At 53.2% G+C, this 16,291-nt stretch overlaps 1 protein-coding gene across 1 annotated transcript in view; it reads right to left on the minus strand.

The window, feature by feature from the left end:
* Positions 1–2,298: 2,298 nt before the first annotated feature.
* Positions 2,299–16,291, minus strand: part of RGS10 (regulator of G protein signaling 10) — a gene marked incomplete at both ends in the record, with an annotated part of 42,214 nt that continues 28,221 nt past the window's right edge. Inside the window, 5 exon segments of the mRNA XM_080693803.1 lie at positions 2,299–2,445; positions 4,724–4,751; positions 4,753–4,802; positions 4,804–4,809; positions 15,773–15,916. Of these exon segments, the coding sequence (XP_080549929.1) occupies positions 2,299–2,445; positions 4,724–4,751; positions 4,753–4,802; positions 4,804–4,809; positions 15,773–15,916 (375 nt within the window).

The following is a 16,291-nucleotide window of genomic DNA, read 5'->3' on the forward strand; positions in this document are numbered from 1 at the left end:
GAACACAACCAACCAGCCCCGTCCTGGCCATCCCCCGCATACAAAGGCTGGTCACTTTCTTTCCTATTGCAGTTTTTAGGGAAGGCACAAAGTCACTGAGGACAGGATTAATGCCTCATTCTTTTCTTTTCTTTCTTTCTTTCCTTTTTTTTTTTTTTTTTTTTTTTTTTTTTTTTTAGTACTGGGAATGAAATCCAGGGGCATTCTACCTTGGAGCTACACCCCCAGCCCTATTTTTTATTCTTTATTTTGAAACAGGGTCTCGCTGAGTTGCAGAGGGCCTCACTCAGCAGTAGTTGAGGTTGTCCATGAACCACGATCCTCCTGTCTCATCCCCCCATCTTCCAAACGCTGGGATGACAGGCGTGCGCCACCACACCCGGCTATCCACTCTGGCTGTTCTATTTAGGGCTTTATAATCAGATCACCATGTAAACGTGTCTGCAGACCCAGAGAAGGGAAATTCAGAGGGAGGCCTTGGTGCACCTCCACTCTCTGCCCACGAGGACCACCGGGAGCTGCCCTCCCTGGCTCCCCTTGCACCTGCTGCGGTGTGTCAGGTACATGCACACCCTGCGGGCTCTGCCCAATCACGTGAAAGCCGAGCTGCAGAAGTGTGTGTGGGGTGTGTGTGTATGTGTGGGTGTGGGTGTGGGCGTGCGCGTGCAATTCCCATCTTCGCTCTTGAAAACACAGCAGTCGGCTCTGCTTGGCAGTAGCCATTTTTCCCTGCTGAGGGGCCCTTGGGTGTCATTCCCAGCGTCCCTGTCTTGTCTCTTTCTGTTCTGAGATGAGCAGAGAGGCGGCCTGTCTGGAAGCACCCAGGGAGGCGGAGGATCCCCGCGTCTGCCCTCTGACGGATTCTCACTTGTATTCTCAGTTCTCCATAGAGAATGGCCCCCCAGAGGCCATCCGCCCCGCAGACCAAGATGGAAGGACAGAAGCGTCCAGCTGCAGTGACCGGACGGGGCGAGGGAACCCGGGGAATGACCGATCGGAGCCCGTTCACCCAGAACACAACCAACTCGTGGTCTATAGTCGGCATTATCCCAGTGAAATTATTAAACCAAACTCCCCTTCTCTCCAAAGTGTCCTGGTTCGAGTAATACACTATCCAGTCCCCTCAACGTCAGGGGGGTTTGTAAATGGGAAGGAAAGTTTGAGCTAGGAGGCTCCAAGCAGGGAGGAAAGGCCGGTTGCTTCCTTTGTACAAATCAGTTTCTGGCTTGACCAACATGCTGGGAAGGTCTGGGGGCAGCAGCCAGCGCTGCGGATGGCATGGAGGGGGCTGGCTGGGGTTGCTGGGCCTGATCCGGGGCCCTCATGGACTCCGCTCTATAAGAGGTCCCTGGCGGGCTGGGACCACCAGGCACAAATGCCTACTCAGCCCCACCACCCAGAAGAGCAGCCCGGGAGCCAGCGCTTCTGTTCCCTTGTGCAAGTCTCAGGCTGGAGCACACAGTCCAGCAAAGATGGGTGCTGAGGAGAAAGGGTTCTGATTTGTATGGGCTACAGGAGACAGGAACACCCCCTCCAACCCTGCCTTCGGCACACTCCTGTGACACGGTCACACGCAATGCCACCCAGAGTTACCATGCACCTCTGAAAAACTCTTAGCTTGTGTTTTTTTTTTCTCTCCCTTCCTAGCTGAGATCTTGTTTCTGTCGCGATGAACTACGTATCTGTGTTGCCTAAAATGTCATGGACTGCAGGCAAAACCAAGACCGGCCCACGCACAAGATATAATAACCCTTTGATGAGGCTCACACTGAACCCCCCAAATCGTTAGCGGCTGTCAGCGATGCCCTTTCTTTTCCCGGCACTGAACTTGCTGCTGAGCAGTACGTAACCCAGAGGCAAGTGGCACACAGTCCCCACCCCTCCGCCCTCCCGCAGCCTGGGTTGTCGATCAGTCCACACTGGATGGAGCTAATCTGCAAACCCATGGGCACCGCGGCCCCTCGCCAGAGAGGGGGGTGAAGACTTAGAAGGCAGAAGAGGCTGTGCGTTTCACCGTGTGACCTCACGTTAAGTTTAATCAAGCTCTAAAATGCTCCAAGTGTCCAGTGTTGAAGGAATCTCTGCTTGTTTTGTGAACTGAAACTTCAAAGCTATTTTTTTATGTAAAGATTAGCCGTCATGCAAAATTTACGGGTCAAGCAGGTAATAAAATACACATACCCCCTTGAAGGGTTCTGCACATTTCAGTCCTTGCATGGAACGAAGCGATGGGAACCTGCACGGTCCTGAGAGAGACCTCTTTGCTCCAAGAAGGCGCAGTCCCGGCTCCCCGGGGGCTCATGTGTTATAGATTCTGGAAGCTCGTTTAGCTGCGGTTTGAGTGTCGGGCTCGTCCTCTTCCTCCTCCTCGGTGCGCTTGTGTTTTAAGAACAAGTCAGACTTTAAGAAGCGGTTGTAGCTGTCGTATTTCATGAGGCTGAAGATCTAGGAGGAAAGAAAGAGCGTCTCAAGGCTGCAGCTAATGCAGGCCGTGAGTCATCCTATCAAATATTTATTAAATGCCTCTGGTGTGCCAAAGGATACAAATACTATACAAAGAACACACAAAAAAGCTAAAGTAAGGCGTGCCCGAGACAAGATGCATTTTCTGGGTGTTTCTGGCCATTATGCAATAATTTCAATGACATTGCGAGTCACACAGATATAGCCTTATTTTTCACCGAAGTCTAGATTCGTGCAGCACTGATTCATACACTTGTATCAAAAGAGTCTTTAAGGCTGGGCATGATGGTACACAGCTGTAATCCCAGTATGTGGGAGGCCGAGACAGGAGGATCACAGGTTTGAGGACAACCTCAGCAACTTAGTGAGAAGCTGTTTCAAAAATAAAAAAAATAGAGTAAGGCTTGTTGTGGTTTGGAGGTAGAACACCCCTGGGTTCAATCCCCAGTATCACATACACACACAAAAAGAAATTTCTTTAAAGCCAGGTGTGGCAGCACATGCCTGAAATCTCAGCATTAGGGAAGCCGAGATAGCAGGATCATAGATTCCAGGCTCAGCAACCTAGCAAGACCCTGTTTCAAAATAAAAACTAAGCCGGGCGTGGTGGCGCACGCTTGTAATCCCCGCGCTTGGGAGGCAGACACAGGAGGGTCGCACAGGTTCGAAGCCAGCCACGCGCGCTGGCTTAGGAGACCCTGTTTCCAAATAAAAATGTAAAAATAGGTCTGGGAGTGTAGCCCGGAGGTAGAAGGGCTTCCAGGAACCCCAGTACCACCAAGAAAAAAAACCACAACAAAGCAAGATAAAAACTAAAAAGAGCTAAGGGTGTCTGAGTTTTATTCCCAGAAACAACAACAAAAGGAAAAAATTTAAAAAGGTCCTTTAAGAATCTCCACTGAGCCGGGCGCGGTGGCGCACGCTTGTAATCCCAGCATCCTGGAGGCTGAGACAGGAGGATCACAATTCGCAGACAGCCTCGGCTACTTAGTGAGGACCTCCGCAATTTAGTGAGACCCTGTTTCACATAAAGAATAAAAAATAGGGCAGGGGGGTACAGCTGGGAGGTAAAATGTCTCTGGGTTCATTCCTCAGACCCACACAAAAAAAAAAAAAAAGAAAGAAAAAAGAATCTCCACTATATTTGGATAGAAAATACAGGGATGTCGTCTCTCAAACCTGGAAGCAACAGAGTAGAAATCATCTCCCACCCAACCCTAGGAACCCGACGCTACGAGATGGCTAGGGAGGGGCAGAAAGACCCTTTTCCTGCTGTTGGGAGAAACTGTCTCTTTCTGAGAAATCCCTTTATTTTTCTCCTGTTAATATCAGGGCATTCGCGGCTAAAGACCCACACCGTGTACCCAGGTGCTTTGCTCACAGCACGAACACCAGGCGGACCAAGCAGAGAGTTCCAGAAGTGCCTAGAACGTTGCTCACTGCCAGGTGGGGTCGTCAAGTGGGTGGTAAAGTCCTGACATCTTTTGAATCCACGCCTCTCAATGCACTCAAAGGTCTGATGGATTCTGAGGGCTCAGATCATCTGCTTGGGGGATGGGGGAGTCTCGGGAGAGATCTAGAACTTTTGGCTGCTACGACTACCAGCCCCCTAGTCACTTTGTGACAAGCAGAGCTCACACCAAGGGAAGACCTATTTGGGACGTTTGGTTCTCTTCTTTTCCCTCTCTCTCCCTCTCCCTCCCTCCCTCTCTCTTCTCTCCCTCTCTCTCTCTCTCGATTGAACCCAGGGGCATTCTATACCCCCAGCCCTATTTTATCTTTTATTTTGAAACAAGGTCCCATTAGGTTGCCAGGGCTGGCCTTGAACCTGTGATCCTCCTGTCTTAGCCTCCCAGGTATTGGGATTGCAGGTTTGTTTGGTTTTCTATAAAATGTCACACTGGCACCTGTCTTTCCCCTGGTGCCCTTCCAGGCCTGCTCAAGCTCTCTAGAGCAGTTCTCTATTTCATAGCAATCTTGTAACCCTAGATGCAACTTTAATTTGCTGAGGAAATTATTAAAAAAAAAAAAAAGCCAGAAAATGCAAAACTCCTGGCCAGGGATGAGGCCTGGGATGGGAATGCCACTCTCCCTCCGTGGCCTCCTCCAGATGTGCTAAGCGGGGTCACGGCCACCCACCACCTGCACTGTCCAGCCCTGCCAGGCACAAGGGCCCCCAGAGGGACCCGAACGGATGCTCCCAGTGTGACTCTTCACGAGGCCCCCCGGCACCCTCACACCCACAGCAAATGGGACCCACTGCTCGGAGCAGGATGCGGTGTGACCCTAGTCAGGTCTGAAGTCTTCGTGTGTGGGAGAGGAACATCCTGTTTGCCTGCAGTGGCTCTGAGGCTCAGGCTTCAAAGAAGAGAAGAGAGGAGCTGGGCCAGAGGCGCCAGGGCTGGAGGCGGGGAGGGGGAGGCCGCTCAGGCTGAGAGCCAGGCTGGGAGATCCCAAGAGACTGGGCTCCTTCTCCTCCCACGCCAACAGTGCCAGCTCTGAGCTATTTAACAAGAGCCCAAGGCCACTCCCTGGCTCGGCAGGTGTGAAATGTCCCTGCAGTGTGAAGTCCTTCAGGCTGGGGCCTCCTGCCCCGGGGCCACTCCACCTGGAGGGCCACAGAGTCACTGGGAGGCAGCTGGTAGATTTTAGAAATAAAAGGATGTGACACCCCCCCCCCAGCCTCATCCGTGAGCATCCTGACGGCTCTGCGCTGGTCCAGAGGCTAGCTCCCCACTGTCACCCACAAAGGCTTCCAGCCCGTGCCTTCAACAGTGCCTCATAGGCGGCCCTCAGCACGATGGCGGGAGGATGTGGGATGTGCTACAGACCCCTCCCCAGAAAGCAACCAAGGGCAGTGGGCCCGGCTACTGACCACCCGTGCCCTTCTTTATCTTGGGACAAATGGCCATTTGGGATCCAATGTTTACCACCAGTGACTAGAAACCGCCAGTGTGCAGGCAGAGGGTGGTGGGTGAACGAGGTTTGGACCAACACTGCAGAGATGTGAGCAAGCACCAGGCGGCGGACGGAGCATTCCCTCGCGGAATCCACAACGGCCCAGGCTCTCTGATCGTACAGAGGAGGAAACGGGGCTTGGAGCGCGATGCTCTGCCCGACGGTGTGTACGCTGGTCAGCTCTGGCCACCATGACAAGAACCAGGGACACACGTTTACTCCCAGCCCCAGAGGCTGGAAACCTGATGTTCGGGTGCAGGCGGACTGGGTTTTCTGCGGCCTCTCTGCTTGACTGGAAGATGGCTATCCTCTCTGCGTCCTCACGTGGTCATCCTTCTGAGCGCCTGTGTCCTAATCTCTTGTTATAAGGACACCAGTCGGATTGGATTAGGGCCACCCAGTGATCTCATTTAACTTAATTACACCCTTTTAAGGCCTTATCTCTAAATACAGTAACATTCGGAAGTAATGGGGGTTAGGACTTCAACATGTGAGCTGGGGGAGGCGGCACAGTTCAGCCCATCAGAGAGTAAGGAGCGGTGGGATGCGAACCCTGCAGGCTGGTCCTCAGGCCCGCGTCCTGACCACGAGGCGGCACTGCCCCTCCTGTGCCAGGACAATATGCGGTCCTCGATACAGGAGGCCTGCAGAGAGTGGGAAACCATCCATGACTGTTAAATGACTGAATATTAGATATCAAAGGTGCACTCACAGCCGGGCGTGGTAGTACTCACCTATTTTCCCAGTACTTGGAAGACTAGGAGAAGAGGACCACAAATTCAAGGCTAGTCTCGACAATTCAGTGAGACCCCCAGCAGTTAGTGAGACCCTGTTTCAAAACAAAAAACAGGGGGCAGAGCTGGGGGTAGAGCTCAGAGGTAGAATTTACCCCGGGTTAATCTCCAGTACCCCTCCCGCCAAAAGTAAATTCGATCAACAATGACTCTAAGTATGTTCAAGAATGTTATCTGTTTATGTAAGCGGGAAATAAATATCCCTTGGGGTCAGCAGTGGATTGAATAGTGTACTCACAAACTTGTGTTCCCCAGGAACCTCGAAATCAGCTATATTTAGACATAAGAGTTGGTTGAGGGTGCTAAAATGAAATGACCCTGCATTAAGAGTGGGCTCCAAACCAAGGACAGGTGTCCTTTTCGGCAGAGGACAGGACACAGGAACACAGGGTCTCACGAGGTTGCTGAGGGAGGTGGTCACAGGAAAACAGACAGAGATCAAAGTGGTCCAGCCACCAGCCGAGGTCACCAAGGATGGCCGGCAGCCACCAGCCACCTAAAGGCTGGTGAGAGGCAGGGAGCCTCCCATCCAGGGCCAGCGACCCCTGGACCTCAAGTTTCTAGGCTCCTGAGCTGAGAGAGAAGCCACTGCTGTTTTAAGCCCTGTGGTCATTGTGAAGATGGTCCCAGGAATCTGGTACCTTTGGGTGACTGATCTCTGCTCACTCCCTCTCGAGCACAGAAACCAAGCTGGCCCTCAGGGTCTCAGATAGTTCTATAAACCCAGGCCTGCGAGAGGAGAGCTGGCATCGCCGGGGCACACCGTGAGCTCACCTGCACCACAGGTGAGCCCCTTGAGGTGGCTGCAGGCAGAGAGAAGGACGTGGAAGCAGAGCGGGCATGTGGGGGCTGCTGGAGGCAGACGGAAGGCACAGAGTCGGGCAGAAGGAGAAGATGGGTCCCAGAGACGGGAGCGGACAGAGCCGGAACACCAGTTGGCACTGAAGTCGCTCGCGCTCTCTCTCTCGCGCGCGCTCTCTTTCTCTCTCTCTGTCTCTGTCTCTCTCTCTCTCTCTCTCTCTCTCTCGCTCTCTCTCTCTCTCTCTCTCTCGCTCTCTCCCTCCCTCCCTCCCTCCCTCTCTCCTCTCTCCTCCCTCCCCCCCCCTCCTCTGCCAAGACAGCTGTGGCTTACCCAGCTTCCAAGTCTCAGCTGCCCCCACATCTGTGAGCCACACGCGTGTGTACTGAGACCACTGCCTTGGGGTCCAGGCCTGCACGCAGGCTGCTGGAGGTGGGGCGGCAGAGAAGGAGTCTCTGGCATGCGGGCGGGTCTGCATGTTTCCAGCACAGTCTTTACACCACGGGGCACCGTGCCCTCCCCATATCCCAGACAGCGCGGTGATTGACTGCAATTCACCTTTCCACAAGAAAAAAATACCGATGCGGTGCCCCAACCCCGGCAAAGGCCTCCGCATGGGAGCCCGCTCCTCCACACTGAGAACAAGGGCTCAGCATCCCATTTCTGCCCCCATTCACGGCATGTGGAGCCTAATAAATATTTTAGCGCCTTTCAGAAGACAGGGTGTTATGAAACCCAAGTGCATTGTGTCTCCCCTTTTTTTTTCTTTTTCTCAAAGGCCTTCAGAAGGTTATTTCTATCTGCACAAAGAGAAAAAAAAATTAATCCTTCAATGCCACAGTCTTATTAATGGGATTTCATGTCTGCTTCAAGCTTTTGACCTAGTTTTTATATAAAAAATTCTGGAAGGCGGGCCGCGGGCAATGGGTTACGGCTCTAGGAAGCGTCCTCTTTCCCACACACCTCGGTTGCACAGGTGGGGCACAAATGGGCATTGCCCACCCTGAGACGCAGACCAATGTCCCTCTTCTGAAGTGGGAATCGGGTATGGCAGGAGGTCAAGGGCAGTCACAGGCTACCAGGGAGGACACAGTGGCTCGGGCCACCTAGAAGGGCCCTGGACAGCACCCTTCACCAGAAGACGGGCCCACCAGAGACAGAGGATGTTCTGGGGCAGAGTAAGAACTCCAGAGAGAGGCTGGAAGCACCTGGGGTCAGAGGGCTCCCTCCCCATGAGTGCTGAACCAGCCGGGGCTGGTGGCCCGGTGCCGCGTGTGGAGGGGGCCTCCACTTTCCCTTGTACTCAAGTCCAAGCCCAGTGACACACAGGCTCTTCCCTGGAGCACTGACATCTTCTTTCTTCCTTTTGTCATCGGGAGGAGAGTGAAATGCTCTCCCAGCACCGCTCTCCCCTCTGTTCCCCTGCATGCCATTTTAAAGTTGCAAGAAAAATCTGAAAAGATTTCAAATGCTGTCCTTCATGCCCCGCGTCTGGTGAGGTACCTGGCCGCTGCTCCTTCCATTTGAACGAAAACTACAACCTGCCCGTTCTGGCTCAGCACTCTGGAGAACACTGATCTCTGGGCTTAGTTTGATCTTGGGGAGGGCATGTCCTCTAGCATTCAAAGATATTTAGGCCAACCCTAAACACTCCTAAACGTTTGGAGACAGAGATGTCCTGAATCCTGGCCCCCGGCCTCCAACAGAGCCTAAGAGGGGTCCGTGGTCATGCAAGGGAGCTCAGGCCAAGGGGCTGGGGAAGTGAATCCCCAAAGAAGCCCCGCAGACCAGGCAGCCCCTCTCCTACCCCACCTCTCCAGATACTCCACCCCTTCTTATTGATGTCAAAAAGGAGGTGTTCCTTAGCCCTTGCTTTCTAGAGAAATTCAGAGAAACAACGATGCTAATGAGGGGCCTGGTCGGTCCCCTGTGAAGGATGTGGCTGGGCCGCTGACATCTCACTGAAGTCTTCTACGTGTTTTTCAACCTTCCAGGGTGAGGACTTCCCCTTGAGCGGAGACAGCAGTCTGCCCTGGCCTTCCCAGTCTCCACTCGGCGCTGGCCCCGAAGCCTGGTGGGGGCATCCTGGCCACATGTCAGGCCTGCCTTAAGTGGAGGCATAGGGTCCCTAAAGTATATTTGAGAAGAAAGGACTCCCTGCTCCCTCCAAGCCTGGGCCTTCTCTGACATGGGCCCAGGAAGCGAGGACCTGGAGCTACCATTGGCAGTGACCAGGACTCTCCTCTCTTCACAAATCTCTGTGGTCCTTCAGGAACAGACCCCACGGAGTGGCGCGACTCACTCCAGAGGCCTCAGAGCAAGGAAGTCAGTGAAGAGCAGGTGCAGTGGTGCACACAGGTAATCCTAGTGCTTGGGGCTGAGACAGGAGGATCGCAGGCTCGAAAACAGCTGCAGCAACTGAGCAGGACCCTGTTTCAAAAAACTGGGGGGGAGGGGGCAGGCGTGGTGGTACACGCATGAAAACCAGCACTGAGGAGGCTGAGACCAGAGGATCGTGGTTCGCAGACAGCCTCGGCTACTTAGTGAGGCCCTCTGCAACTGAGACCTGGTTTCAAAATAAAGAATAAAAAATAGGGCAGGCGGTGTAGCTTGGAGGTCGAATGCCCCTGGGTTCTACCCCCAGACTCACACACACAAAAAAGGGCTGGGGGTGTAGCTCGGAGGTAGAATGCCCCTGGGTTCCATCTGCAGTACTGTAAACAAACAAACAAACAAACAAACAAAACTGGAGGCTGGAGATACAACTTGGAGGTAGACAGGTAGAATATTCCTGGGATTAATCCCTGGTACCCTCCAAAAGAGGAAGACTGGAGTTACCTCAGAGGTAGACTGCTGCTTGGTTCAATTCTCAGGACCACCAACAAAACTCATGACATCCTAGCACTGTAGAAACGCTGAACGCTACGTAAGTTGGTGCCAGGAAACTTGGGGCAGAGTTTTGTTCCCCATCTTTCCCACAGCACAACCTCGAGTGAGGGCAGACATCAAGGTGGGGCAGTCCTAAACATTCCTAAACCTTTGGAGCGGATGCGGCAGGACGGATCTTGGATTTCCCGCCAAGGAGAGAGAGGGAGGGGGGTTAACTTCCAATTCCTTATCTTCCTGGATCATATGAACTTTTTCTTCCCTGAACAGTGATCACAGACCCATGCAACAAACTCAACTAATTTTCAGGATCCGTTTGTTCACCAGCCCGGGAGACGATGATGGGAGGACCGGCTTGTGTCCTCGTGGCCAGGGCGGGCCTGGTCGGCTCCGGGGCTGCCCTCGCCCACCCCAGGAGCTCCCAGCCGTGTCACGGGCCGGCAGAGGCTGGAACTGTCCTTTCTCTTATACAGCAAAGCGTGCCTGTGCGGCTGGGCCTGACATGGCCGGCTCGCGGTGTGGGAGAGATGGAAGCCCCCCAGAGCCAGCCAGGCCTGGGGGTAAAGGCGGGTGTAGCTGGGACAGGGAGAGCCGCTGAGGAAAGGAGAGGGTGGAAGGTTGCTCAGGAAATGCCAGAGGCTGTCCTGGAAGCCAGGGAGGAAGGATGGTGGCGCAGGTGGAAGGAAAATAAGAACTCAAAGGCAGGGAAACCACACTTCCAAGGACTCCTGCTTTACGTGGAGAATGGTTCTCCTGAGGCCGACGGTGCTGTAGGGAGAGCCCAGCCGACCAGAGGCCCTGGGCTTGGCTTCTCCACGAGCCACATGACCGAGGGCCGGGCCAGGCCCGGCGGCCTCTGGTCCAGTGAGCCGTCCCCTCTGCACGCCCAGGGGCCAGGGCTGCCTTCCCAGACCACCCGACAGCCAAATGAGATACACGCAAAAGTGCAGTGAACGGGGAGGAGGCTGGTCTTGACGGTTTCCTGGAGCTTGCCAAGGTGTGAAAACTGACACGGATGCTATTTGCTTTCAGGTAGAGACCTGCAGCTCAGCGAGGGTAAAGAACCAGAACTCTGCCACAGTACGGAGGCCTCATTAAGCCAGGGCTCCTCGACCTCGCCACTAGCCACATTCTGGACCAGATAATCCTGTGTCGTGGGGCTGGGCGGCGTCCAGGATAGCATAGGATGTTTCACAGTAGCCCTGGTCCCTGCCTGCCAGAGGCCAGTAGCACCTGTGTCCCATTGTGACAGAAAAACATGTTCCAAACATGTTCCCAGACACTGGCCCAGGGCGGCAAAATCACCCCCATTAAGAACCAAGCATGTGGCTGGGCATGGTGCTGCAGGACTGTAATCCCAGTACTGGGGAAGCAGAGATAGGTGGATCACACGTTCAAGGACAGCCTCAGCAACCTAGAAAGACTCTCGGCAACCTAGTGAGACCCTGTTTCCAAACCAAAAAGTAAAAAGGGCTGGGGGTGTAGCTCAGTGGTAGAGCGCCCCTGGGTTTAATCCTCAGCACCACACACACCAAAAGAACCAGCCCTTCAGCTAAAGCTCAGCCTCTACTAGACTGTGAAGCTGTGAGGGCCCTTCGCAGGGCTGTATGCAGACCATGCACTGCATGAAGCACCTCTGCACCTGAAAACCACCTAATGGCACCCCCCACTTCACAACAGAGGAAACTGAGGCCCAGGGAGGAGACCTGTCTTGCCCAAGGTCACACAGCCAGTAAATTCCAAGGTCGAAGACGTTGGAGGAGGGTCAGATCTAAGGCAGTAAGGATGTAGCTTCTAGCCCTGGGGTTTGAAACATTTCTAGACTCTCTGCAGCATGGCTGCGTTGGCCGAGCGCACCAGATGGGGCTGTGGAGGCCACAGGAAGAAACAGCCTGCGGGGGCCAGAGGGGGCAGGAACGGGGTATGAGCCACACGTCCCTCTCCCGGTGGCCAGCGCCAGCCCAAGACTAGTGATCATGGCGGTGCATCTGAGCTCAGCGTCGAGGACGCCATGGCTGGGGAGGGCGCAGGCCGGGGCGCAGGCCATGGAGTTCAAACGATGAGGCACGACCGGTCAGGAGCCAAGGGTCACGGCTGGCTTTTGAGTAATAGAAACACCTTTCATCTCTGTGCCTAGTGACTGATGCTTTTGCCTGGCTGGCAAGGTCGGGGGGTGGGCAGAGCTGGGCAGCAGAGTCTGGGGGCACGGCTTGTAACATAACCAAACCTTATTGGTCCAACTGGCCCCTCCTATAAAGGCCCCCCACTCAAAATCGCCACCATTGTTGGGCACAGGGGTGCACACTTATAATCCCAGTACTTGGGAGACACGAAGCTGGCCAGCCTCAACAACTTAGCAAAGCCCTCCACAACTTAGTGAGACCCTGTTTCAAAATAAAAAATAAAATAGGGCTGGGGGTGTAATTTAGAGGTAGAATGCCCCCGGGTTCAATCCCTAGTATCACAAAAACAAACAAAACAAAATCCCCACAATAAAACTGGTGCCGCAGCGTGGTGTGTGGCGACGTGGTCCCCACATCTCTGGCTCCAAATCACGGTCCTGTGGTTTTGTGTTTCGTCTCATTTCTGTACTCCCACCCCTAAATGTTAGTTACCACTTGTGTGGGGGCGGGTGCCAAGGATTGAACCCGGGGGCCTTCTGCCTCTGAGCTACACCGCTGTTATTTTGAAACAGAGCCTAAATTGCCGAGGGCCTTGTTAAGTTGCTGAGGCCATCCTCGCACCTGCGATCCTCCTGTCTCAGCCTCCCGAGCACTGGGATTACAGGCGTGTGCCACCCACCACACCCGGCTTCTAGGTATAGCTTATTGTTGGCCCTCATTCCACAGCCTCTACAAGTATTTCAAGTCTGAAGACCAGAGCCTGTCAGAACTGTGCGTAAACCAAGAGTTAGCAGGACCTAAAGGAAAAGCCCTTCCTTAAACAGAATGCACAGAAGCTGGGCGTGGTGGCGCACGCTTGTAATCCCAGCATTCGGGAGGCTGAGACCTGGAGGATCGCGGTTCGCGGACGGCCTCAGCTACTTAGTGAGGCCCTCTGCAACTCAGTGAGACCCGGTTTCAAAATAAAGAGTAAAAAATAGGGCAGGGGGTGTAGCTCGGAGGTCAAATGCCCCGAGTTCCATCCCAAGACCCGCAAAAAAAAAAAAAAAAAAAACAGAATGCACAGAAACGAGGTCTATTCTGAGGTCTGGAGGGGGCTGTGCGGTGTTCCACCCAGAAGCCAATGCTGCCTGCTGCCCCCAAGCACTGCGTCCTGCTGCAAAGCGGGCTCACCAGGGCTTTCCTGGCCAGGGGGCTGCAGGTGGGAGGGCAGCCTGCTGGGCCGCCGCCATCCAGCCAGGCGGTGCTCGGAGCCCCGAGGCCACAGAGGAGTCAGCTTCAGGTTATGTGCGGTGTGTGGTCCCGAAAACGGGGCCCTCGCGGGCTTTCAGGAGCCCCCAAGAGGCAGCTTTCCAAAGTGAACAGAACCCAGGGGCCCTTCACAAGGTCTTGCCGTGAAATCAGCCAGCATCCCAAATCAGCCGTCCCTCTGCACCCGCGGGCTCCACTTAGACTAACTGCGGAATGCAGATATTCAGAAAAACAAAAATCGCTCATGTTCTGAGAACGGACAGACTTTTCTTTCTGGTTATCATTCCCTAAAATACATAGTATGAAAACTTTACAGCTTTAAAGGTATTCTTTTTTTAGTCTCAATCTTTTTGGGGGCTTGGGGGTTACTGAAGCTTAAATCCAGAGTTATTCTACTGCTGAGCTACAATTTCAGACCTTTTAAAATTTTGAAACAGGCTCACTCTGAATTTCTGAGGGTCTTGCTGAATTGCCGGGGCTGGCCTCGAACCTGAAGTCCTCCTGTCTCAGCCTCCCAAGTACTCGGGGGAGGGATTACAGGTGTGTGCCAACACGCCCAGCTTCGCATGGGTACCGTAGGTCATCTTGACTTAAAGCATACAGGAGGATTGTGTCGGTGATATGTTACCTGCAAATGTATAATTTGCTCTGAGGGACCTGAGTGCATCAAGTTCGGAACCCCAGGGCTTCCTGAAGCCATCCCACGGGCACTGAGAGGTAAAACGAATGCACCTTATCCTCGCCCGCAAGGTCTAGGGAGGACACTTTCTCTTTCTCAGATGAGCAGTTTTTAACAACATGGTATAAAAGTACTTTCTCTACATTCAATAGTTTGTGCTGTTTCTGTTGTTTTGGTGGTAATGGAGATTGAACCCAAGGGCATTCTCCCTCCAAGCTATACCCTTAGCCCATTTTATATTATTTATTTATTTAGTTAGTTAGTTAGTTATTGGTGGTACTGGGGTTCCTGGAAACCCTTCTACCTCTGGGCTACACTCCCAGACCATATATATATATATATATATATATATATATATATACATATATATATACATATATATATGTATATGTATATGTATATATATGTATATGTGTATATATATATATATATATATATATATATTTTTTTTTTTTTTTTTGGAAACAGGCTCTCTTAAGCCAGCAAGGCTGGCTCCGCCTCCCAAGCATGGGGATTACAAGTGTGCACTACCATGCTCGGCTTCTTTTATTTTGGGTTTTTTTTGGTGTGTGTGTGGTACTGGGGGTGGAACCCAGGGGCTTTTCTACCTCCGGGCTATACTCCCAGACCTTTTTTATACTTTTTTTGGGGGGAACAGGGTCTAAGTTGCTGAGAGCCTCACTAAGTAGCTGAGGCTGGCTTCGAACCTGTGCGATCCTCCTGTCTCAGCCTCCCAAGCGCGGGGATTACAAGCGTGCGCCACCACGCCCAGCCTATTTTTTTGGTTTTGAAAGACGATCTCACTAGGCTGCTGAGAGACTGGGTTGCTGAGGCTGGCCTTGAACCTAGGATCCTCCTGTCTCAGCCTCCCAAGTACTGAATGACAGGCATGTGCCACCATGCCTGGCTCTACACTCAGTAGTTTGAACCACGCTGTATCAATTTGTTATTTGTGTATTTATTAAAGAAAAAAAGATGGAAAGTCTGGAGAGCCAATGTTATTTAGTGGTTATCTCCAGGTTTGGAATCATGAGGGCATTTCCCCTGTATTTAGTTTCCAACAGACAAAAGGTGTTTGTTTTTTGGTGCTGAGGATTGAACCCAAAGGTGGTGTTCTTTCAAGCTGCATCCCTAGCCCTTTTTATTTTTTATTTTGAAAAAGAGTCTTGCTATGTTGCTGAGGCTAGCCTTAAACCTGTAATCCTCTTGTCTTGGCCTTCCAAATTCTAGGATTACAGGTGTGCGCCACCATGCCTGGCTGAGAAGAGATATTATTATTATTATTTTTCTTTATTTCTTTTTCTTACCCAACTTTTCCTGTTTTAAGTGGAATATGCTCCAAACATTTGCTCTGCCGTTGTGACTCGGCCACGGCCGACACCCGCTTGCTGCGTGCGGCCCTCGGCAGTGGGGAGGTGTTTGGATATTTGCACAAAAGCATCCTCAGGCTTCTGCCACAGGGAGTCCCGTGCTTTCCTGACCCCTCAGGCTCCCCCGGCCCAGCAGCTGGTTATCACACACTGCTCTCTGGCCCCTCAAATCCCCCAGCCTCCTGCTCCCTGGTGGAGAAGGCAGAACACGCTGCTGGCTCCACAGTGCACAAACCCAGAGTGAACAGGCCCAGGGGGCGTCCCAGAGGTCAAATCCTGAGCCTGGGCTCCTGCTCCCCTCTCTCCCACCAGCCAGGGCCATTGGGTGTGCCTCAGCCCCGTGGGGCGGGATGGTCTCCCAGGGGCCCGGCATTTGGTGCTCACAGAATCCCCTAGGCGTGGGTACACGTAGGCTCTCGAGTCGCGGTGCAGCAGGGCAGTGAGGTTACCTGGTCCTGAAGCTTCTGGAACATCAGCGGGTGCGGCTCCTCCAGGATCTTTTCATTGAGCCGGGACTGCCCCTCCACGTTGACTTGGGACGAGGCCTTATTGGACAGAAAGGTCATGTAGATCTCCTTGGCCTTTTCCTGCATCTGGAGGAAACAGAAGGGCCTGTCTGTTATCTGCAAGCACAGCCCTTCCCCGCCTGCTGGAGTCAGTTGTCCCCTTAACCAGGCCCGGGATGAGCTGCAGCCCCAGCGGAGGCTCTGGCTCAACTTCAGAGCTAAGCAGTCGGAGCAGCTGGCACACCCTCCGCCCCTTGCACACAGCTGGGGCCGCATCTCCCATGACAAGACTGCTATGCTGCCCACTGGGAATGACGAGAAGGGACCCTGGCCCCCAAGGAGCAATCGGTACCATTCGAGACCATCCCAGGAATTCTTCAGATCAAGAGCTCATGGGAATACTATTCAGCCCTAAAAAGGAATGAAGCGCTGATCCATGGGACGATCTGAGTGAACCTTGGA

The sequence above is a fragment of the Muscardinus avellanarius genome, assembly GCF_963383645.1.
Source record: "Muscardinus avellanarius genome assembly, chromosome: 4".
In the NCBI taxonomy this organism is placed as follows: Eukaryota; Metazoa; Chordata; class Mammalia; order Rodentia; family Gliridae; genus Muscardinus; species Muscardinus avellanarius.